At 29.7% G+C, this 25038-nt stretch overlaps 1 protein-coding gene across 2 annotated transcripts in view; it reads right to left on the reverse strand.

Moving 5' to 3' along the window:
- Positions 1–25038, reverse strand: part of LOC129960917 (diacylglycerol lipase-alpha-like) — a 190894-nt gene that overhangs the window by 14202 nt on the left and 151654 nt on the right. For both annotated transcript variants that reach the window (XM_056074649.1, XM_056074648.1), the window contains exon 13: positions 468–610. In XM_056074649.1, coding sequence (XP_055930624.1) covers positions 468–610 — 143 coding nt within the window. The remainder of the gene's footprint in view (positions 1–467; positions 611–25038) is intronic.

The following is a 25038-nucleotide window of genomic DNA, read 5'->3' on the forward strand; positions in this document are numbered from 1 at the left end:
GCTTGCCCTCTATAGAGATATGAGATAAAAAAATCCCTTTTCTTTATTAGCCATTTGCATTATCGTATAGATTGTAAGCTGCATATAATAATTAAGTCAAATTCTTTTATAAGCTAATTATCTATTTGCTTTCAGAATTTTGTAAAATAAAATTCTAACATATTCAAAACATTTATTCTGTATCACATTCAAATTCAGTGATTTTAATTCCCCCCCCATCTCTTAGACTGTGCATACAGCTATTAACGTATTACTAAATAAATAATAATAATAAAAAAAACCGGTTCATGAATTTTGACAATATCACATTGTTAAACAAGAGCTGAACAAACGTTTTGCTGGCGAATACAACATTTGTTTAGTCTACTACGGCGCAGGAAGTTAAGGCAGACGAATGTGGCAGATGCTATAAATCGTTTGCTAATCAAGATTTACCAGGAAAGTGAAATTAACGAAAGAATACAAACCTGAGAAGACCACCAGGAGGAGAATAGGCGTAACAAATTAAGTTGGGGTAGTCACTGCGTAACAAAATGGCCAAAATGGACGCTGCTCCGGCCCCGAGGGAATGTCCAACAAGTACAAGGTCATAGTTATGTGTTCCTTTCTCCTGTAAAAGAAAATCAATTACTGTAAATGTAATAATTTGTTTTCTGTCCATTCAAAATTTAGGGTCCCCTTGCCGACGGATAATACGAAGACCTGAGTGCAATTTTTCAGTACAATCTTTGTCTTAGATAATCAAAAAATTATATACCGACCAAATTCCTTTGGATAGAGAGGGGGTGGGGGGGTTAGAAGAAACGAGAAAACATATATTCAACTACTTTTTTTTTTTCTATGGAAGTGGGTCTATGTCAGTCTAATTAATAATTATTTTAAACTTTTATTTGGGGAAAAAAAAGGAAGCCTAATTTGAAAAGATATTCCCAAACTCAAATGGCATTTTTATAGCAATTTCTTATTAGCTCAAGATAAATAGTTTTGATAGTTCTTTAATATCCTCCACATTAATTTTCCAAATAGAAACAAAAATATACATTAACATTAAAAAGCTCTTTTTCACTCTCACTTTTTTTTCAAATTCCAGTAAATGTATAGGTGTAGCTAATTTCTGAAAAATTCATTTATAAATAATATATAGCAGATTTGACTGAGTTTGTAAATTCAAATAATTCCTCAATATTTTACTTTAGGCATGGTAACTTTTAACTGAAAACAATCATAACTTCATACGCATTTATCTTAAATCAAAATATTTTGTTATTCTTTATTTTTGATTATTCTATTTTTTATGTGATTTAAGCGAACAAAACTTAATTTGAAAATCCTCTTTTCCTTTCACTTGCTTTCGAGTTGATACTTTTCATTTACTGATCTTCCTTTAGCTCCCGCAAGGCGAATTTATTATTTCGACAAAACTGCAAAATCAAATTATGAATGTTATTATGTATCTTAGATAAAATTCGTCATATTTTATTAACTGCGTTACGAATCTATTCCATTTAGAAAATGTATTTGATTAAAAAGTTGTTTCATATTATTCAAAGCAATAAATAATTTAATTTCTAGATCCTCATATTTTTCGGCGTGGGAGGATACATTTCCATTACTTTATGCTAATTATATTTATGATTATTATATTATTTGTTGCAAAGAGAGTAAATAGCATGGCGGAGAGAGAGTAAACAGCATGTTTTGAATTTCACTTCATTGATCTGGACTTGCATTTTATTATTACGATTATTTTTGTAGGATTTAATTAACATTTCTCTTTGATATTTTGATAAAATAATTTAGTCAAAATTATTTACTTGAAAAATTTAATGGAATATTTCAAACAAGTTTTTGAAATTATTTTTGATTATTAATATAGAAGAATTTGAAAAGAAAAAAAAAAAAATGTGCTTTATTAGCTAATTCCGCACCCCCAAATTTTATTTTTAGAGAATCGATTTTGCATTGGGACCAATGTTCTAAATAGCCGTATATTAGATTTTAACTGTTAAACATTCTTGAACGAAAGGTTAAAAATTGTGTTCTTTAAAAAAAAAAAAACGATTCATACAGCAAATCTATACGAAATGTAAGCCTTTTATTATTGTTTTTTATTTTCACTTTTATTATTTTGTTAAATCAAACATGGCATTCAACTAATTGGCTATAGCAAGTTTTGGGTTGCATGACTTTTTCCGTACAGTACACTTTCCGCACCGATCATAAAACTGTGAATCAATGGTCTTGTTTACAAGGCGTTTGTCTTACTGATAAGGATCAGTTCTAGAAGAAGTTACATTTTAAACGTTATATAAAAGCGTTAGATTTGGTGAAAGTTAACATGATATTTAACGCATTATCGAATACTTAATGATACGTTCATTAATACAATTTCATGCTGTTTAATACTATCTGAATAATTTCCACTTTGTTTTTTTTTTTTTATGAAAGATGAATTGCTTTTCAATGAATTTAATCAAAAATCTAGGATAAAAATCAATGACGATTTATATTTCTTCTCATATAAATGCTATATCCACTTCAAAATAATAATCATTTCTTCTAGATTTCAGATATAATTGCATTACTTTACATAAATATAACGATTTGCATTAAACGAAGGAGTTTGGGTTTCATTAGTTTTTGCTTTATTTCTTCTTGATTCGTTTAATTCAATAAGTGCGAGCATTGAAATATATGTTATTTAAATATAGGCACTTAAAAAAAGTTGTTTCTTAAGTTTAAAGTACAATTAAATGAGGTTAGTGGTATTGGAATGATTTGTAAAGAGGGGAAAGTTTCAAAAGCAATTCTTGAAATGCCTAAGTAGTAAGAAAAGCTTCCAATTGCGGATGTTAATTTTCCATGTTACATAAGTAAAAACAGTTTCCAGAGTAGAAGCGTCATTACAAATGTAAACTTTTCTGTTTATCATCGTAGATTTAATTTCAATGTTGTTGCATTTTTTAAAAACTCTGTACAGTGATAAAAATAAATTATTTGTTCATTATATAACTTTTCATTTTGTATATGAAATATTGTAAATACACAGTGCCTAAAATAAACAGCTTACTAAAATAGAAGTTTATTAATATTTTGCTAACTGATTATTTGTATCTGCGAAAATTTGTAGGAGATGTTAGCTGAATTCAAATTTAATTTTCTTCTAGATTCACTATTTATTAAACCATAACCCAAATCTAATGCTGAAAAATAAAGCAGAATTAAATAAAAAATCCACGATTTTTACATTAATGTATGTTGTATATATTCTTCAGAAACTTTAATTTTTTTAAAGATCGTTCTTATATGTAAAATAAGTCATTAACTATCGTGATGAATGAAGTTCTGGTAATACACTCTTCAACATCATACTTTTATACTCATCTTTTAATGTAAATTTTTACTGATTAACTATGCTTTTTTTCCATATTTCAAACAAAGTAATTTTCAAATAAAGGGAGTTTAACAAAGAAATTTTTTTCCATCTATTAATAAGAGACTATCATGCCATCATTTTAATACTAATTACAAAATAACCCAATTTCTAACTGGTCATGGTAACTTTAAAAGTTATTTGTACAAATTTAATTTGTTTCCGTCATCTTCCTGCGATTGTGATATTGGTGGGGAGGAAAATGTTGAACATGTGCTCCTACTATGTTCCAAGTTTGTCAAAGAAAGACAGATCCTAAGACTGGCTCTCAAGCATATGAATATAAATTGGCCTACAGAGTTTCACCAACTTATTTCCACTAGAAGTGCTTTTCAAAATTTCTGTAAATTTACTGTTGACATCTGTAATCCTTCATAACTGTTAAATTTTCTTCTTTTTCTTTTTGTTATGTGTTATATACTTACGTCTGTAAGCCCCGTGTGATACTTTGTGGTGCAAGGGGTTTTTATAAATGTTCAATAAAAAAAAAGTAATTATTTCTAATTTCAAAAGAATTCAGGGCCATTTAAAATCTTTTACGGTCACTCAGTTAATGCAAATCTCAAAGACCCTTTTTTCTTCCAAATTTTTTATCGATTTTGATTTAATTTTTACTCAGTAGTTTTAAGGAGCAAATTTTGAAAAACTACAGTTACAAGTCCCTTTCTAAAAAATCCATTTCAATATTCACGTATTAAAAAAGTGCACGGTTGAAATGTAAAATTAAATTTAAGCGAAATATTAAAAAACAAAAGACAATTTATTTTAATACACTCTAAATAATATTTTAAAAGGAGGGAACATGTCTTTTTAACTGAAAAGCTCCAATTTTTTTAGAATTTTAAAATAGCATAATGAATAACTTATAAATTGTGATTGGGAATATTACAATTCTAGAATAAAGTTTCGAAATTAATTTAATGAGTACTTGATTTTGACTTGAATAAATTTAATTGCATGGGCTCTGTCATTAAATGAAGTATAAAGCTAAACTTTCTAAAATTGCTAAGAATTTTCAAGAACTGAGGGGCTTCTTGGCAATTGCCAACTGTACCTATTTAATAATCCTGCCCTTCTCTCCCCCCCCCCTGATAAGAATTATTTAAATAATCTCTTTGGATTGTTGACACTACATCTCCCGTATTGTCGATTCAAATCTCTTGGGAATTAATTATATTTATTACAAATGGCTTTAAATGCACATTTGGATGTGTCCGTTAATTCTTAAGCAATATTTTTCCCGTGAAAACAATATGCATGTTGCAGACATTTTGCTATGGAAAAAATCTATTATCTCACAAACAGCCCATAGTTTGCAGAAGTCCAGCCGAGATCAATATAAGATTTCAAGAGCAATGGATTTAGGACATTCGTTTCTTTATTAAAAGAAATAATGTCAGACTTCTGTTATTGCATTGCAGGAGAAACTCTTGCTGTAGTATTAAAGAAGTTTTTAAAGATATGTTTTATTTTCTCATAATAATATGAGTGAACAATTGCTTTTATTTCTGTAATTTATTTTTAACCATAATACATGAAACCTTGATTAAATCATCAGTATATTTTAGCTATAGGAATTTATAATCGTGTTATTAAAATGAAATGAATAATTTTCTATTAATATATTGTTAAATAAAAAAAATTGCATTATAATACTTTTGTAATAGCTGTAATTTTTTTTTCTCAAAATAGGCTAAAAATTTGGTGATTTTGTATTAAATTTGAAGGTATATTTAACAGAACGTTAATTCTATAATCCACAAAAAATAATTTAAATTATTTCTTAGATCACATTTATTTTTTAAAATTACTGTCAAAGTAGCCTCTCACAAGGAATGTTCAAAATACTTAAAGTATAAAAATATTCCTACCATTGTTTAGCATTAATTTATTATGAAATTCATATATTACTAATATTAAATATCATTTACGCAAAGAATTGCTTCTCATTTTCTCCTAATGAAAAAAAAAAAAAAAAAAACAATTGAAGATAAGGGATACAAAATGAAGTAAAGTAAAATAAACCCATTTTGTAGCGCATGTTGTTACAATTATATGTATTACTTTTAAAATAGAATAATCTTTTATTTAATGTTAATAGTTCATGAAACAGATGGTATATCAGCGACTTTTAATTTACATAATATATACTTGAGAAATAGCCTTACACTGTTTATATTCATTCTGCTTTGCACTTGTCCAATTTTCTGTTTTTCTATCTATATTTTATACACATAATATTTATTTTTTTTTCAATTATATCACAGGTAAAAGCAGCAATATTTTAAAATGAAAGCATTAAAAATGTCCAACATTGCTTCATTCTGAAGTTAAGTATAGTTTAGTTTAGTTATATTAAAGTATCGTTGTAAAGCAACACTAGGGCCATTTCGGGACGGAGCAAGTAATTTTGAACCGCGGTCAGATGACGAGGACGACACCTGAGCTGGCACCACCCTCTCCACGTAACACCAGACCAGCGGGAGGACGTTTGGCATGACGGATTTAACGTGCAACAGACCCCCTTACACGACGGTTCTTCGGTGGAATCGGGTCTTGAACCTGAAACCCTACGGTTCACAAGCCGAGACCTTACCACCAGGATTCTGAAGTTAAATCTCATTCATAAATACAAATAATAATAATAAAAAATTATTACAATCATACCTAATATTGAAATCCATTACTACTAGTAGTAGTACTACTAGCCCACTAGTAGATTCTCCTACTACTTAGGCATACTTGATTACAGGCATACCTAATAAGGAGACTTTAGGAAAAATATACCTAATCTTCTTATTGTGGTCACAACAAGACAAAAGACAAGATGAAATATTCGTAATAACAAGATAAAAGACAAGACCTCTATACAAACCATACGGACGATCGGTTTTCAGTTTCTCTTCAACAGTGAAATATATTGTTGCAAAATACGGTTAAAATATTTCAATAAATTTGTTAAATATAGAAAGAAAAATTATACGGTAAAAAAATTTAGTATCATTAAAAAGATAATTTTTTGAAAATCGCCCCGAAAATCATTTTCCTACCCTCCAAAATATATATTTGCCAAATTTGATAGGCATAAGTCAGACGGTCTGGTTTGTATAGAGCCAGCACATACAAGCTGAAACATACATAAGCTTTTTCTTTTGTTTAAGCATTAAGTTAAAATACCAATATATTTTCCCGCCAAATACTCTTGCCAACAGATGACATGTTTTTAGCAAACCTACACTAATCACTCCCTACCCCCTTTTTTTCAAAGAGCTACGCATCATTTATTCTGGTCACAACAAGACAAGATGAAATATTCGTAATAACAAGATAAAAGACAAGATGAAATATTCGGGCGATCGGTTTTCAGTTTCTCTTCATCAATGAAAAATATTATTGCAAAATACGGTTTAAATATTTCAATAAATTTATTATATATAGAAAAAAAATTATGTGGTAAAAAATTTGGTATCATTAAAGAGATAATTTTTTGAAAATCGCTACGAAAATCACTTTCCTACTCTCCAAAATATATATTTGCCAAATTTGATAGCATAAATCATAAGTCATAAGCCAGCACATACAAGCTGAAACAGACATTAGCTTTTTCTTTTGTTTAAGCATTAACATTAAGTTAAAATACCAATATATTTTCCCACCGAATACTCTTTCCCAACAGATAACATGTTTTTAGCAAACTTAGACTAATCACTCCCTACCCCCTTGTTTTCAAAGAGCTACGCATGATTTATTGGACGTTTATGACTCGTATGGGAAATGTCAGTATGGATCTGTCCCACTACCCAAGTTTTGTTTATTCTGTTTTGGTTTCCTTTAAAGTTAAGTGTTGAATTTTTCTGTATCTAATGTATTGTTTCAACCCTGTTTCTATTTAAATTCTAAGAAACTGAAATATCAACTATTTAATGCAGAAGTGCGGAAAGATCTAAGCAAGAATTTTTGTTTTCATTCCATATGTGTTTAAAAATCCTGGATGTAGAAATATAATCAGTTATATGATTTCATTCAAAGGAGCTATATAAATTTCAAATTTACAAATTTTCATTAGAAATTTTCGTATAATCAACATTTTCGAATTTGAGCCTTAAAACTGGAAGTTTCATAAATCATACCGGCAGTAAGGAGAAGTATTTTTATATATATATATTTTTTTATTTAAGAAATGATAACCATAACAGTTCAGCTCAGTTATATTAACGTCGTTTTTTTAAAGCAACACTGGGGCTATTTTGGAACGGACCTCGTCATTTTGAACCGCTGTCAGATGACGATGACGACACCTGAGCTGGAGCCCTCTCTCCAAACTTCCACGCCACACCAGCAGGAGGACGTTTGGCCCTGACGGATTTAACGTGCACCAGACCCGCTTACACGATGTTTTTCGATGGAATCGGGCTTCGAGTCTGAAACCCTCCCATTCCGAAGCGGAGACCTTACCAACAGGCCACCGCGGCCCAACATAACCACAGCAATCTTTTAGTATGAGTATAAATTTGAATCCCTTATCATTTTAGAAAGCTCATTATGTAGTAAGAAAATTTATTCTTATGCAAAGAAAAAACATAATTATGCTTACATATAAATACGGTGCGCCGGCGACCTGACTTAGGGGTAGCGCGTCTTCCCCACTGATCTGGGAGTTCCGGGTTCGAGTCCTGGTTCGGGCATGGTTGTTCTCTACGCTGTATTCTATCTATGAGGTGTGTGAAAGAGCACCCCCCCCCTGTAAAAAGGGGTTGTGCAAGCGAATGTGTGTGTCATCTTCATATGAGATAGCAGTCAGACTTCTGCCCTAGGGTGCTCAAGGGCCTTTTTCCCTCAAAAGCTACTGCACACTTGGCTTAAATAGCAGACAGTTCGTCAGCGGGCATGTAAAATGTCATAAGTAACATGAATGAAAGTTTATTTTATGCATCTTTTCTCAGTTGTCAAAGAAAGGTGTGACTTTATTTATAGGGCAATAAAAAAACGAAAAGCTCTGTGCTAAAATAAGAGGATTATCGGAATTATTTTTTGAAATCTATGAAATTTTATTGGATGAATTGATTTGTTATCTTTATTTTATTGGAAAATGCTTATCGTATGTTAGAATTGTAAAATATTTTGTTTGACTGCCTAAATACGGATCGAATTTTCTCAATTTATTTGAAACAATTTTTTGAAAACGGTTAAGGCATTGGATTCTGTATTATATAGGATGGTCACTCTAATCGTGGCTCAATAGCCAATTTCGGAACTATTAAAATTAAATATCTAGTCCCAGTTAGAAAAAAATCCTTAAAATAAATAATTATTTTTATGTTGTTATGGTAAATGTACATTACTTATAAAAATAGGAATTCTAAATTTTTATACAGTCACCTGGTTCTGCTTATCATCTATATACTTATAATAAAGCTCAATGTGTGTGTGTGTGTGTGTGTGTGTGTGTGTGTGTGTGTGTATTGGCGCTCTACAGGCCAGACCGTTTGACCTACAGCTACCAAATTTGGTACATGTATACCTTGGAGGTTGGGAATGTGCACCTGGGGTTTCTTTTTTCGAATTTTTAATTAGAATTTTAATTATTAATTAAAAACTAACTTTCCCGCCAAAAAAATCTTCCATTTTCCCCACCGCCAACTTTTCCGCCAAAAAAATCTTCCATTATCCCCAGCGCCAAACGAGAAAGGCTTCAGTTTTTTTTTCTCCCAACAGTAATGAGGCTAGGGTTAAAATTTTTCGGCGGATTATTTCAATCGGTTCTGTTTATTTTCTTAATGTTTGATGCATTTAAAATTAAACATTGTTAATGAATCAATCTTTCAGATTCATTCTGAAGTACTTTTGAATTAAAATAAAACAGAATAAAGGAAATTAAAAATTTCTAATCCGCATAGCGTTACCCCAACTGGCGTAGAAAAAATCACGTATTTGCGTTTCGTAACCGGCGAAGAAAATTCACGCATGCGCATTCTGTTCTGATTGTTACCATGACAACGTTATCAATGGAAGATTTAAATTATTTTTGGGTTAGTTGCATGCTTTTGTAAGTAAATTGTATTTGTTAGTTATATATTTTTTGTATATGCTTATAGTTTTAAGTACATCGTTTTTTAAGTAGTGTTTTTAAAACCTGTTTTCAACCATTTATTTTAAACGATTCCTTTTATTTTCTTAGTGTTTGATGCATTTAAATTTAAACATTGTTAATTAATCGATCTGCTCATAATGAATCTAAGAAAATTTTGTTGACCAACTCTTGAGATATTACATAAATTTAAAAAGATATTCTTTAGTGCCCATAAAGTTTAAACGCTGAGTGACTCTATTTTCAGTAATCAGATTATAAAAAAATGCTTTGTTTCAGTAAAAAATATTATTATATTAATTGAAGATAAATTCTTTCCACTTTAATTTAAAGCATAAATTCTACCGTTTTCAACCGTTTATTTTAAACGATTCGTTTTATTTTCTTAGTGTTTGATGCATTTAAATTTAAACATTGTTAATTAATCGATCTGCTCATAATGAATCTAAGAAAATTTTGTTGACCAACTCTTGAGATATTACATAAATTTAAAAAGATATTCTTTAGTGCCCATAAAGTTTAAACGCTGAGTGACTCTATTTTCAGTAATCAGATTATAAAAAAAATGCTTTGTTTCAGTAAAAAATATTATTATATTAATTGAAGATAAATTCTTTCCACTTTAATTTAAAGCATAAATTCTACGGGTGCTAACAGAAAATGAGAGAGATACATATTACGTTATGACTGAAGGCCTTTATAATATTATGAATGAATTATATGATAATCAAAATTTGAAGTTTTAAAATATTTTGTTGAAGAAGCTATTAAAGTAGAAATTGCATAAAATATTTAATTATTAAAATTTTAACGAACATTAAGATTGGCGAACCGGCTGGTCGCCAAAGGCGGCTAGTATTTAGTAAAATAAACTTGATACACTAATTTTTTAAACAAAGACGTACGATGAATTTTTTCATTTTATGCCATTTTAGACCATTTTAAAGGCTGTCTCATTGAGGCGTTCTGAAGCTTAAAATCTCATTATTTTAGGTTGTTTAAGACCATTTCGAAGGCCACATGGAAGAACTGGCTGCCGTTGAATGGCGGAAGATGACTCATGAGAATAGACAAAATACTATTTCAGCTGCCTTCATTTGTATTAAACAAAAATAAAATAAATTTCATGTTTACAGATGCGGATGTTTTTTTTTAAAGCAAATACAGATGTGATGTTTTTCATTAGATAATGTGATATGGCAGCTAAAATAATCGGTTAACTAGGTTTAGATGATTAGTTTGGTGGCTTCAGAATTCAGTCAATCTCAAAATGGCATGTATCATGAAAGATATTACTTTTGATACATGTAACAAGTATTTTTAATAAAAAGAGCTCACCTGTTTTTTTCTTTCACTGTTATTCGGCATTGACAATTCTACTTTGTATCAGATAATTATATCTACTGCATTTCTAATTATGTTGTTTATGGAGTGGAGTGGAGTGGAGCGGAGCGTTTAGTAAAGTAGAAATGCAAGCTTTAATTACCAACATTACATTTGATTAGATTATTATACCAGAGCCGTTTTTTTTTTTCAAGCTCCAATGAGCCATAAAAAAAGAAAAGTAGAGAACAAATTGAATTTATTACCAGATGTTGTGTATATTCATGGTTACTTTTAGACGCAATCACTGTGAAAATTTAATTATTTGGATTATCGATGAATCAGGTTTTTTATTCTCTTTTCGAAAACCATTGTCACCTGTGATGCGAGATGGGCTTTAACTTTCTTTTTTCACTTGATACTAACATTATTGCTTGATTCTTATTCGTCCATTTCATATAATAATGAAAACTTTACTTTAAAATTTTACCAGTATATATATATATCTGTTATCACACAAAAGTAGGAAAGAAATACCTATTTAGGAATTAAAAAAAAATGAAATTTTGAGCTTAGATGTTATAACTGATTTTAATTTGAGTTTTAAAATTTTAATTTAAAAGCAATAAAGCAGTCAAAATGTTGTTTTAATTTAACCCTTTCTAGGGTTGTGGGAAGCTTCCCACCAAATTTATCAATCTTTGTATGAAATTATGTAGTTTGGCATCAGTTCTGACAAATTTTTTTAGAAAGACAGAAACTTAAATGCTTCAGTTCTTTATCTCACACAAAATGATGTGTCTTGATTTGTTACTTAATTATTAATTAACCAAATTAATTAATTAATGAAATTTAATTTATCTAATAAGCTAAATGAATCCCTTTTCTTATTCTAATTTCAAGCCTAAAAATATTTTAACATAATATGACTAGAAAAAAATGGCCCTTTAAAGGGTTAAGAGACAAAGAATAATCGGCAACGAAAAAGGCCAATCGAAAACTTTAAATGGATGTTGTCTTAAAAGATCTTTATTTTGCTGACGAAGGAAACGATTCTTAAGTTAATTAAGAAGCAATTTCCAACAATTTCATCAAAATTTTAGCTAAATGACCTTATCATGCTTTAAGTAGTGCAGTATTATGTACTAGAGTAATTTTCTTTGAAACACCTTCGATTGCGTGACATCCATTAGTTGACCTAGGTACTTCCGATTGCGTGATAATGGAAATGCATAGAATATAAGAACTAGTACATGTTTCTGAGAAAGTATTTTATATGATACAACATTTTCTTTAACCTTAGCCACATGAAAATTGGGGTAACAAAAGAAGGCCTTTCTACTTAACTCTAAGTAGAAAAGCCTTTTATCTCGATTCATGATTTTGTAATTCTTACCTGCGCATAGTAATGGTAATATTTTGACAATGATTCATAACAAAAATGAAAGTAATATTATGTACATTAATGAGAAAAAAAATAGTTTTTTAAAACATGCTTACAATGGTATATTAAAAAGCAGAATTTATTATTTATTAAATAAAATATTCTACATAAACAAAATCTGCAACACCGTAAGGAACTGATATACATTCCCTAAGAAAAGTGGAATTTCAATAAAATTTATAATATATTTTAAATTTTAATTAATATTTTGAATTTTTTCTTAATGATATTTGTTGTAGCTTAATTGCTTCGTCGTATTGTTTTCAATATTTTTTTTTTCTATATTTATTCTTTAACAACTGTCGTAATTTATTATTACAATAATTACGGAACTGTATGATAAATTGTTTTCAGATTGAATGCTGAAAGGCACATCTCTTGTACAATCAAGATCAAATTACAGCCAGTTTGGGCCTTAAAATAGTGTATTACTATCAAGAACATACACTTGTACGAATTTTCAGCTATGTAATATATCACAGGGTAAAAATTCAATTACAAAAGAAGTCAAGAGACAGAAAAAAAAGAGTGTAAAAATGAGAGGTCTTAACCATGATATGTACAAAATTTCTAATCACATTTGAAGAGAAAATTAAGATTTATAGATATATAAAAAGGTGAATAACCGAAAATATTTTATAAATGAAATTCCGTTTAAAATGTTTTTTCTAAATGTGATTGTATTCACTTTTGGCTTGTGAAACTTTACAAATAAAAACATGAGATTTATAAAAAAAATTCACAACAAAACTGAAGAGACAAAATTATATTCATACAATACTTATTTATATATGAAAAAGTCATTTTAATCAAATAACAGAGCTATAAGTGACTCACCGTCCTGGCTTTTAGTTTAAATCGTTTGTAGAAAATTTGCAATAAATTTTCGAATTTTTTTTTAAACGATCCTACATTAAGGTCCACATTTAGCAACATTTTCTACATCAATCTTATCTACATCTACATTTTCTACATCATCTTATCAATGTTCATATTTTCAAATCAAAATATTGTTAAAACTTAAATGATTCTATTTTTGGAGATGTGCAATATATTAAACGATTACGCATGCTTTTGTAGCATTTATTGTTTAAGATAATATTTTGTAGGTAATAATATTCTGAAATCACCAGACTTTTTATTCTTATAAAAATCAAATAATTTATTTAACAATGTACATTGAGAATTTCTTTAGCTTCTGATTTTCTAGGATTATCTATAATTGTGATATTTTGAATAATTGAATTCATATTTAGTATTTTTATTCCTTAAAATTCTAAAAATTAGTTAGTTAGTTTCAGAACAATTACCAAAACTCGAAGCATTTACTAAGTAAAATTTTAAAATTTCAAAATAAATTTTAGATTTTTTAAAGAGTATGAAATTGTATTTATATTTTAATTGTTTATTTATATTTAAAATAATTAACTCTAACCGCAATTTTGAAAATTATATAAGTTATGTGTGACGTAACGAGGCCTTAGGAACTGCGTGGAGCAGTTTTGCCTGTTAGATTATGTCCATAAATTTTGTAATTTTATAAATTATTCAAGTTATTTGTGATATTACAAAACCGTGACGCCGAACTGTCTTTTTGGATGCTTATAAGATCCAAGACCCTATCCAATCAAAATTAACCCTTTCTAGGGCCTTGGGAAATATGCTTCCCACCAAATTTATCAATCTTTGTATGAATTTATGTAGGTAGGCATAAGTTCTGGCAAAAGTTTTATGTAGGTAGGCATAAGTTTTTTTAGAAAGACTGAAACTTAGATGCTTTAGTTCTTTATTTTACACAAAATGATGCGTCTTGATTGGATACTTACAAATTAAATTAAATTTATCTAATAAGCTAAATGAATCCCTTTTCTTATTCTAATTTCAAGCCTAAAAATATTTTAACATAATATGATTAGAAAAAAATGGCCCTTTAAAGGGTTAAACTATACATGTTTGCTCAGTGCATGGAAGATTCACTAGTGAAGTTGAAACAACACCACGTTTGGAGGAGTGAAAATCTTGAAACTGGGATGTCGGCTCAAGTGACCACAGTTCAAAGTTACAATATCAGCACCAAAGCGATCCTCGTATGATCGTTCATAGGAGCGTTCATTTTTTAAAATAAATTGTGGCACAATTTCATTGATTGATTAATAATTCTAGATTAAGAATATATATTCTGTTTATTTTTTGAACAATCTAACAGATACAAAGTTTGATAAAAAAAAAAAAATGTAAGTTACTCAGTTTATTTTAGTCGGGAAAAAAGCCATTTCTTTTTATCCTCAATTTTTTTTATGAATGAGCGCGAATATACATTAAGATGGAAAACAAGATTACCGTAAAAGCATTGTTATGTCTTGGAAATATTAAATGCCAGTCAGAGATAAAAATCAATAATTTAAAGAATCGATTCAGCGCAATTTTTATTCCAACCTGTCTGAACAGAAAAGAACACGCTTGGTTTAAAATGGTGGAGTGACTGACTTAAAGCAAAAGATGATTAACTGTATTATAAGTTTTATGTTTTTAGATAGATTTTAAAACCAAATCCATCATGTATCATCAATTATGTAGGTTGCCGAAGTGCCATTTTGGATGATTATAAGCTTTGAATCATTACTTTCCAATAGAATCCTGTTTATTTCATCTTTGTGTTTTAAAGTTTAGTTTAGCTATATTAACGTCCTGTTTTAAAGCAACATTAGGGCTATTTTGGGATGAACCTTGTAAATTTGAACCGCGGTCAGATGACGAGGATGACACCTGAGCTGACAGCCCCCTCTACAAACTTCCACACCTCACCAGCGGGAGGACGTTTGGTCCAAACGGATTTAGCGTGAACCAGACCCGCTAACGACGGTTCTTCGGTGGGATTGGGCCTCTATCTTGAAACCCTCCGGTTCCGAAGCCGAGACCTTACTACCAGGCCACCACGGCCCTTATATTTTAAAGAATTCCTATTATGATTTATCGAGACAAAATTTGTCGCTTCTTCCTATACTTAAAAGAGAAAGTGATATACACGTTACAGAATTCATTTGGGAGATTCTAATGAATCTTCATTTTTTAAATATCCTTGAGTCTTATATATATATATATATATATATATATATATATATATATATATATTTTGGCATGCGAACACAATTCTTAAAAAAAGCAATTTAATATATATATGAAATTCGGTATATGGTTTCTTCAACGAAATCTTAGACCTAGATTTAGGATTAAGTCCATCAAAAGGCTGATGCTAGAATATATAATGTTGACACTCCAATTGAACATCTAATTCTGATTAGGTCAGAATTAGATGTTCAAATCGGTGAAGTCCAATCGGTGATGTCCAATTCGGCGGTTAGATTCTTAATCTAATTAGGTCCAATCTCAGACATAAAACTATGACACCACGTTCGTTTCATGCGAAAACTATCGGACAAATGCCGATGGCACACTTTGGTATCACTCGAATTTTTATTTATTTTATGATTTAATTTAATTTAATTTTAATTATTTACTGTTAATTATTATTTATATTATGAGAATGATAATTATAGCCCTCCGAAAACCTTGAAAAATTCCCAGCGATAAAAGTCTTGTCGGTGCCAAATAAAAGAATGGCAACACTATGCAAATGGCACAGTATTAACAGGTCAAACAGAAGAAGTATTATTCCAAAATCAATTTTCAGTCCTGTTCTCTATCAACGAAGTTAAATTTAAAGTGTACTTACTATACTGTTAACGTAGAAGAATGGTAATTGATTGATTTGCGAAAGCATTGATACAATCCCTAAATTTTGAAAATTGAATTGGCTCAAGATGCTTCCACCTCATACACATGGTGTTGTAATCTTTAAACTAGAATACATTTTTCAGTCAGCAGTTACTTTGCGAGCTGAGCAAACTTATAATCTTCTTATCAAAGTGATTTTTCTCCAAGCTTCTGTTATGGGATTCAATTAATTATGCTTTCAGAACTGGAAATCTACCCAAAAGAGAGGATAAACTTTTATTTTTCTGAACAGCTTTATGTCTTCTAGTGTTGTTGTTGCATGATAATATAAAATGATATCTTGGAGCAAAGTGGTATAGTTGACTCTGGAACATAGACACAGGTCTTTATTGCGCCCATTTCTAATTATGATTTTCTTCTTTTCCTTATAGGTTGTGTTTATATATAATAATTTTCTAATCAAATTTAAATATTAATTTATTTCCTAATTTTTATCTTAATTTAACCCATATTAAGTTCATTCTAAAATGTTCTCTTATTTCCTGATCCAATTCCACTTTTTATTTAATTACATTTAACACATGCTCTAGAAAACTGTAAATTCAGCAGGTTCTCACGCTCCGAATGAAGAGATAAAAATCCTTAATGTTTACCACATTCTTTTAACGATACCAAATTTTTCCTGTCCTAAAAGTACACGGGCCTATCAAAATCTCATTATAAAATTCCTATCAAATTATAAATATCCTCTCAAGAAATTCCTATCAAAATCTCATTATAAAAATCACTCAAGGGAAAATTTCGGTCTCTTTTGCTTTTCTGCTTTTGTCTCGCGATGTAGACTGACGTATTTCTTACCACTTATTCTTGTACATAAATTATGTCTCCTGGGATGGAATAAATCAAAGTTTTAAAATTTCAAAACTTTCTTCTATTTGGCCACGCATCTACCTAAATATGTTTTTCAGTTTGAAATATTTATAAATCACTAGCTTCAACTGCTGAGAATGTTTTAAAAACAGGAAAATCAGATATAACACCATTTACATGTTATATTGAGTTTTATTCTACTCCACACAGGTCTCGCAGAATAATGTTTGATATTTCATCTTTTGGAAACATATGGATTCAATAAATTCAACAATAGTATTGAACAGTACACCTGAACAATCAAGAGCTCTTCACAAATTTTGACTTCAGAGAAGAAAAGGAGATGGGAGCGGGAAATATCGAGTAAAAGAGCGGAAGAAACATTTGAAAAATAAGAAGCAGCGAGTTAAAAATATAAAAGCAGCAATAAATGTGTTAAAATATTTTGAACAGCTTCCGAAACGAACCAATAAAAAAGTGAGGGAAAAGGAGAACGTCACAAATAGACACAGATTCGAGATGATGTTCGAGCGAATTTGTGACTAAATATTAGTTGGAATTTTATTTTGTAAAAGAAAGGCCAATCATTTTAACGCAATCTAATCGCTTTTGTGCTTGAGGTTTTTGCTTATCCTACACTTGATTGTATGCCCTGAATATATAGTGCTCTGTTCTACATGGTAGTTTACTGCTATGAGGAAAGTCATCTACGGAACATTATTCTAGAAAATGTACAAGGTCTAAATAAGGTGTAATAATCATTTAGAGTATTGAATGATTTTCTTAAAACATCTTCCATACAGAGGCGTTCCTACATAAAATGGCACTCAAGGAATTAATAACCAGTGCACACTCTTTCGTTTTTATAAGCTGCAATGCACACTCTTTCGTTTTTATAAGCTGCAATGCACACTCTTTCGTTTTTATAAGCTGCAATGCACACTCTTTCGTTTTTATAAGCTGCAATGCACATAATCCTCCATTCTGTGAAGTTTTATGCGGATGATGCTAAGACTGAAATCGCAATGAAACTTAAATAATTTATAAAGCATTTTTGAATTAATATAATTTACATGTTGTAAACTAGCCGACTTCAACGACCAGCTGATCCAACTTTAATTTAGCTATTGAACTTATTTAATTTCTGGTAGACCGAAAGTATTTATTGCTAAAAACAATGAAGAAATAAATATGAAAAGTGTGAAAAATAAAGCATGCACAAAAATGTGTTACTATTGGAACTAATGTTTGACACACAAATAAAATGAAAATTTTCTGGATGTTTTCAAGTTCATGATTCAGGGTCTTACAGTTAACTGCTAAAAAGCTTAAGCAGAAGGACTGTTTAAAATATATACAATTTAAAATTATTTTTTGTTTTGATTTAACTTGTCTTTTATTTAAGCTGTAGTAACTCACATTATTTAACTCATTATAAAGTAGATATTTAAGCGAATTATACTAAATAATTGAATAGAAAATTAACAACTGTAGGTGCTTTTACCCTCAATCAAAACAATCATCTCATGAAATGTACTAAATGTATCTAATAAATAATTTTAAAAATATAACAATTATCTAAATAATTTTGCTACGTAATACATAAATTAAAACATGCTCATAATAATAATAATAAAAAAAAAACTGTAACAAGAGAAAAATAAAACAGTAGTATTCATAAAAAAGTGTTAAAATATCTAAAAAGATTAAATTTTTCGTGAAAAAAAGACATTTGAAACATGTAATTTCTCTAGCCGTTAAAGTTATACATGTGTCTAATGTTTACTGCAATAATTGCATATATTAGATGACTAGAAGTTGTATATGTAATCTAGTTATATTGCAAAAATAAATAATATAAAATTACATCTTCATGACCTTTAACTCTTAAAATAAGGAGAAATGCTAATTAAGTAATTAAATCTAGAGTTAAAAATATCTACAGCTTTTGAAAACGTGAAACTTTTCTGCATAATTTATGCCTATTTAATAAATATGACATGTCAAATCCAGTAGGGGAGTTTTAACTAAGCAGCTGCCTAAGGACTCTGGGTTGATGGAAGGGGCGCAGAAAAATATTTTTCAAAATGTTATTAGCTTGGTTGTCATATAAATTTATAAAAAATGCAAATTCCATGAATTTTACAATATTAGTTCTGAAACTGTGTTCACAATGAATTATCAAAATCTTAAATTGCCGTATATTAAATTACTTGTTTATAATTTGTTGGAATATTAATTAGTAATTGCGTCTATGTTAGTTATGTCACATGGCAGGTTCTACAAAATAATTTTTTATGTCATATTTGTTTAAATTTCATTATTTCTTTAGAATATATCATCATAATGAGATGCTTTTATTCGCGTGTAAGAAAATCTAATATTAAAATCATTTTCAATATTTCAAGAATGCCATTTTTTATATGATTTGCATCTTATAAAAATGTGTATTTCTACGAAATTTCTAAAATAAAAATAATAAATTTAATCATTAGCATATTGATCAAGTTAAAAATGTGAAGCTAAATTAATTAGTGATCAAAAAAGAAGCTTCATAATATGATCTGCCTAAGGCAGCAAAATACCGAAACCCAGTAATAATCGAATCTAATCCTGAAAAAATTTACTTAAAAAATTTACTTAATGTAGAGGAACAGAAATTCTAATATTGATAATCTATGAATTCATTTACTACATTTTTATAGCTAAAGTGTAAAGTGAAATTCTCGATTCAAGAATGTATCTGAAATGTAATGATATTTTTAAACAAAAGAAAAACAATCGATTTTAAGATATGATGAAACAATGAAGCATGTTTGACTTAAATTTCAACAATAAAAACTACTGCTGCAAATTTTCTTAATAAATGCTATTAAAATTATTAAACACTCTGAAATATTACAACAATTATATATTATTGCAATTGCAGCCGAATTTGTATCCTTAAAAAGATAATTTTAGGAATTTTATCATGATGTAATAAATATTTTTGAAAGTTATTAATAAAGCAAGCCGAAATTACGCTTACTTTTAATTAATTCATGCTTTAATTAATTACAGGGCTTTGAGGTGCATGTTTGCATTTTCAAAAGTATATTTGTAACAAATTCAGCAACTTATGAAAATCAAAAGGTCTGCCATGCAATTTACTAACGAAAAGAAAGACAATAGATTGCACACGTTCAGTTTTTGTATTCGTATATATAAATGCATTGAATGATTACTTTAAATACGAACTGCTAAAAAGTATCAAAGATATATCGCAAAAATGTTAAAAAAGAAAAACTAATCTCACGAAGTCGTTTTGACTCTTTATTAAATTTGACACATTATTTCTTTAAATTTTCTGGTTCAAGGATTTAAATAATAAATTTGAAGAGTTGTTTTTGTGTAAATTTTGATACATTGGAGAAACATAAAATAAATGATCATGCTATTAAGGCCGCACTTACAAATCTCAAGGTCAAATATTTAATATTTTTTTCCATTCTTCTCATTTTTACTTTCCCATTGTAGAAGAGCCCTGCGACAACCATAAGATCTTTACTGAAACTTCCTTTGAACCAGGTTTGTACAATTTTTCTCTCCGTTTTTGGCAGTAAATAGACCTATTTTTATTGCAGTCATTTAGGTTAACCCATCCTTCATCAAGTGTTAAATAATTTTCAGACAAACTGTGCTCAACATAGTACAAACTGTATTGCATTAAGCCACAAGCCTCGGCAAAAGCTAGTAAACCTCATGTTTTTCAGGGTTTTTTTAAAGTTTAATGTTAGTTTATCATTTTTCTCATTATTACTGCAGATAATTTTTCTAATTATTGCTGCAGATCGTTTTTTCCTTTTCGATTAATAACGCTGCTTATTTTGAACAGAAATTTAAATACCATGCGTTTCGCAATGTTTTTGAATTATGGAATTGGAATATTTCTCTTCTGAAAATGCAAAAACATTCTTCAATCCATATCATGGTTACATGACACGTGTTGAAAAACATTCTTCAATTCATAACATGTTTAATGACACGTGTTGAAAAACATTCTTCAATCCATTACATGTTTAATGACACGTGTTGAAAAACATTCTTCAATCCATAACATGTTTACATGTTACGACACGTGCTGAACTGCGACTTCACTCGTCATATTTTTTATTTGCTTTTGATCATCAAGTCTCTTTAACATAAAACTGTTTGTTATGTTATTTTAAGAAACCTATCCTGAAATGGGTTCTTATTTGTAAAAAAAGCTTCTACAGATATGTTTTCCCACACTTGTTTTCGATCATTCTTCAGGATTTTGGTAAGTAAGAGTAAGAGAGTAAAAAAAGAAAAAGACAATTTTTTCTGAAATGTAACTGAGCTCTCTCAAAATGAACCAAAGTGATCGACTATTTATACTGATAGAAAAGCGCCGAAAATTTGGATATTAGTTCATAAAAAAATCAATCCATAATTTTTTTACATGCCGTGTTGAAATTCTACTCAAATTGTCATGTTTTTACTTGTCTGCTACTAAATCTAAAAGTAGCAGCCGATATTTCTAATTTCAAATAATTAGCTATTCACAGAAATTTATGTTGCAAAACATTTGTTTAAAAAAATCTTTATGTGCAGTTTTCCTTAAAAGGAGTAATTACCCTCTATAACTTTCCTTTTCTAAAAACATCTGAAGGTGGTTAATATTTTCCTCAATCCCATTAAGAATCAAATCTTTGAAAGACCCTTAAGTAACTTTTCATTTCAAAGTTAGGGCTTTTGATCAACGAGTCTCTTAAACATAAAACTGTTTGTTATTTTATTTTGCGAAACTTCTCTTGAATTGGGCTCTAATGTTAATTTGTAAAAACAATTCTACCGATATGTTTTCTCACACTTAAATGGAATATCAGAATTCTGGTAAAGAAGAATTAAAAAGAAAAATGCATTTTTTCTCTGAAATGTAACTGAACTCTCTGAAATGTTTAGTTATATTAACGTCCCGTTCTGAAGCAACACTAGGGCTATTTCGGGACGGACCTCGTAATTTTGAACCCTCGGTCAGATGACGAGGACGACACCTGAGCTGGCACCCCCCTCTCCTCACCACACCACGCCACGCCAGCAGGAGGACGTTTGGTCAGGACGGATTTAACGTGCAACAGACCCCCTTACACGACGGTTCTTCGGGGGAATCGGGTCACGAACCTGAAACCCTCCGTTTCCGAAGCCGAGACCTTACCACCAGGCCACCGCGGCCTCGAACTCTCTGAAATGAGCCAAAATGATTGACTATTCATTCTGATAAAGAAGCTCCGCAAATTTTGAAATTAGCTCGTTATAAATCAATCCACAACTTGTTAACATGCCACTTGTTGAAATTCTACTTAACTCGCCATATATTTATGTCTCTACTAAATTTAAAATTACCCTCAATAATATCTTTCCCTTTCTAAAAACATCTGAAGACGGTTTAGTATTTTTCTCACTTCTGAAAATTTCTTCAACATAAAACTGTCAGTTCTTTTATTTTGAGAAACCTAATTTGAAATGGTTTCTAAATTTAAAAAAAAAAATGATTCTATTGATGTGTTTTCCCATATTTGATTATTATAATTCTTGAGGGTTCTGATAAACAAGAATTAAAAAGAAAAACGCACTTTTCTCTGAAATGTAATTGAATCTTAAAATGTACCAAAATGATTGACTATTCATAATGAAAGAAAAGCTCCTTAAATTTGGAAATAAATTCATAATAAATCCCCAAAATCGAAAAAGAAAGCAAAATATATTTGACTGTGGCGGAAGCTGTTGATCTTTTAAATTATCTTTAACCTTATTGACAAAAGTAACATGTTTTAAGAGGTCTTTGAATTTCGCAAATACGAGACGAAAATAATACTTGTATTTGAAACTTGAAATAGGACAAATAGAAATCAGAATGTTAAAACCAAAACTAAAGATTTAAAGGAAATGAATGGGAAAAATTTTAAAATTATACAATTTTTACGAAATAACATTTGTTTCAATTTGAACAATGAATTTAATATTTTAGTTATTGAAAATGTTATTTTCTATTTAAACCGACTTTATGAATCACTTTTCTATTGCTTATCCTGGACCACCGTTGAAATATGCAAGTCTTTATTGTCTGCATGATAATACAGTAAAACCTAAAATGCCTCTACGCTTATGTTCCTTGAAGGTGAAAAAGTGATGGATTGCTGTACTTCAGCTACGCTTTATCTCAAAAATAAGGCATTAATTAGCAATTTTTAATTTCTGTACTGTCTTTCAAATGCAATAATCTACGGTTGATGTTTCAAAGCAACATCATTTTGATTTCTTAGCAACAACTTAAGAGCATTTAAGTAGAATTTATTAAGAAATGCATAATTTTTTTAATGTATTACAGCGCAATATTTTATCGATAAGAAATAATTAATATTTAAACATGTTATTTTTGGAAGGTGAAAATAGATAGATTTTTTATAAATATTTTAAAATGGGAAATAGATTAAGAAACAGAAAAGCGTTCCTCATTCTCATTCAAGTAATTTGAAAATATCACTTATCTCCACTCATTGGTGTACTAAAGACTTTGTACACGGAAAGATAATTCGATGCGTAATTATTCACTTAATACATGGACTTGTTTATTACACCATAAAGTAAATACATGCAACTGTTTTAAGTTGATTTTACCTGAAGAATGAATCTACATCTTTTTAACATTCTGTAGGTATACTTAACAATTAAAATTAAAAAAAATTAATAAATAAAATGTCAAAATGATGCACCGTTTTGAATGGTGAGTGAGAGTACCATCTGAATGCAAAGGGTTAAGTTTAGTTTTCAAAAAATCTCTCAATTCTAGTTACTGACTAGTATGCAATATTTTAATAAATAGAAATCTAAAAATTTTTTGTCACAACTGACATAGGAATACGACTATTTACTAGCCCGTGAGAGCAGGAAAAATATCTGATGGTTCAGCATCTGTTCCACTAGTAAGTAAAAAGCTACAATATAACAATTAGAGATCTCAAAGATAAGCGCAGGAAAAAAATCTGCTGGTTCAGAATCTGTACCACTGGTAAGTGAAAAGCTACAATACAACGATTAGAGATCTCAACGATAATTGCAAGAAAATAATCTGCTGGTTCATCTTCTGTACCAGTAAGTGAAAAGCTACAATACAACGATTAGAGATCTCAAAGATAAGCACAGGAAAAAAATCTGCCGGTTCAGCATCTGTACCACTAGTAAGTGAAAAGCTACAATACAACGATTAGAGATCTCAAAGATAAGCACACGAAAAAAATTTGCTGGTTCAGCATCTGTACCACTGGTAAGTGAAAAGCTACAATACAACGATTAGAGATCTCAAAGATAAGCACAGGAAAAAAATCTGCCGGCTCAGCATCTGTACCACTAGTAAGTAAAAAGCTACAATATAACAATTAGAGATCTCAAAGATAAGCGCAGGAAAAAAATCTGCTGGTTCAGAATCTGTACCACTGGTAAGTGAAAAGCTACAATACAACGATTAGAGATCTCAACGATAATTGCAAGAAAATAATCTGCTGGTTCATCTTCTGTACCAGTAAGTGAAAAGCTACAATACAACGATTAGAGATCTCAAAGATAAGCACAGGAAAAAAATCTGCCGGTTCAGCATCTGTACCACTAGTAAGTGAAAAGCTACAATACAACGATTAGAGATCTCAAAGATAAGCACACGAAAAAAATTTGCTGGTTCAGCATCTGTACCACTGGTAAGTGAAAAGCTACAATACAACGATTAGAGATCTCAAAGATAAGCACAGGAAAAAAATCTGCCGGCTCAGCATCTGTACCACTAGTAAGTAAAAAGCTACAATATAACAATTAGAGATCTCAAAGATAAGCGCAGGAAAAAAATCTGCTGGTTCAGAATCTGTACCACTGGTAAGTGAAAAGCTACAATACAACGATTAGAGATCTCAACGATAATTGCAAGAAAATAATCTGCTGGTTCATCTTCTGTACCAGTAAGTGAAAAGCTACAATACAACGATTAGAGATCTCAAAGATAAGCACAGGAAAAAAATCTGCCGGTTCAGCATCTGTACCACTAGTAAGTGAAAAGCTACAATACAACGATTAGAGATCTCAAAGATAAGCACA

The sequence above is a fragment of the Argiope bruennichi genome, chromosome X2 (genome assembly GCF_947563725.1).
Source record: "Argiope bruennichi chromosome X2, qqArgBrue1.1, whole genome shotgun sequence".
Classification (NCBI taxonomy): domain Eukaryota; kingdom Metazoa; phylum Arthropoda; class Arachnida; order Araneae; family Araneidae; genus Argiope; species Argiope bruennichi.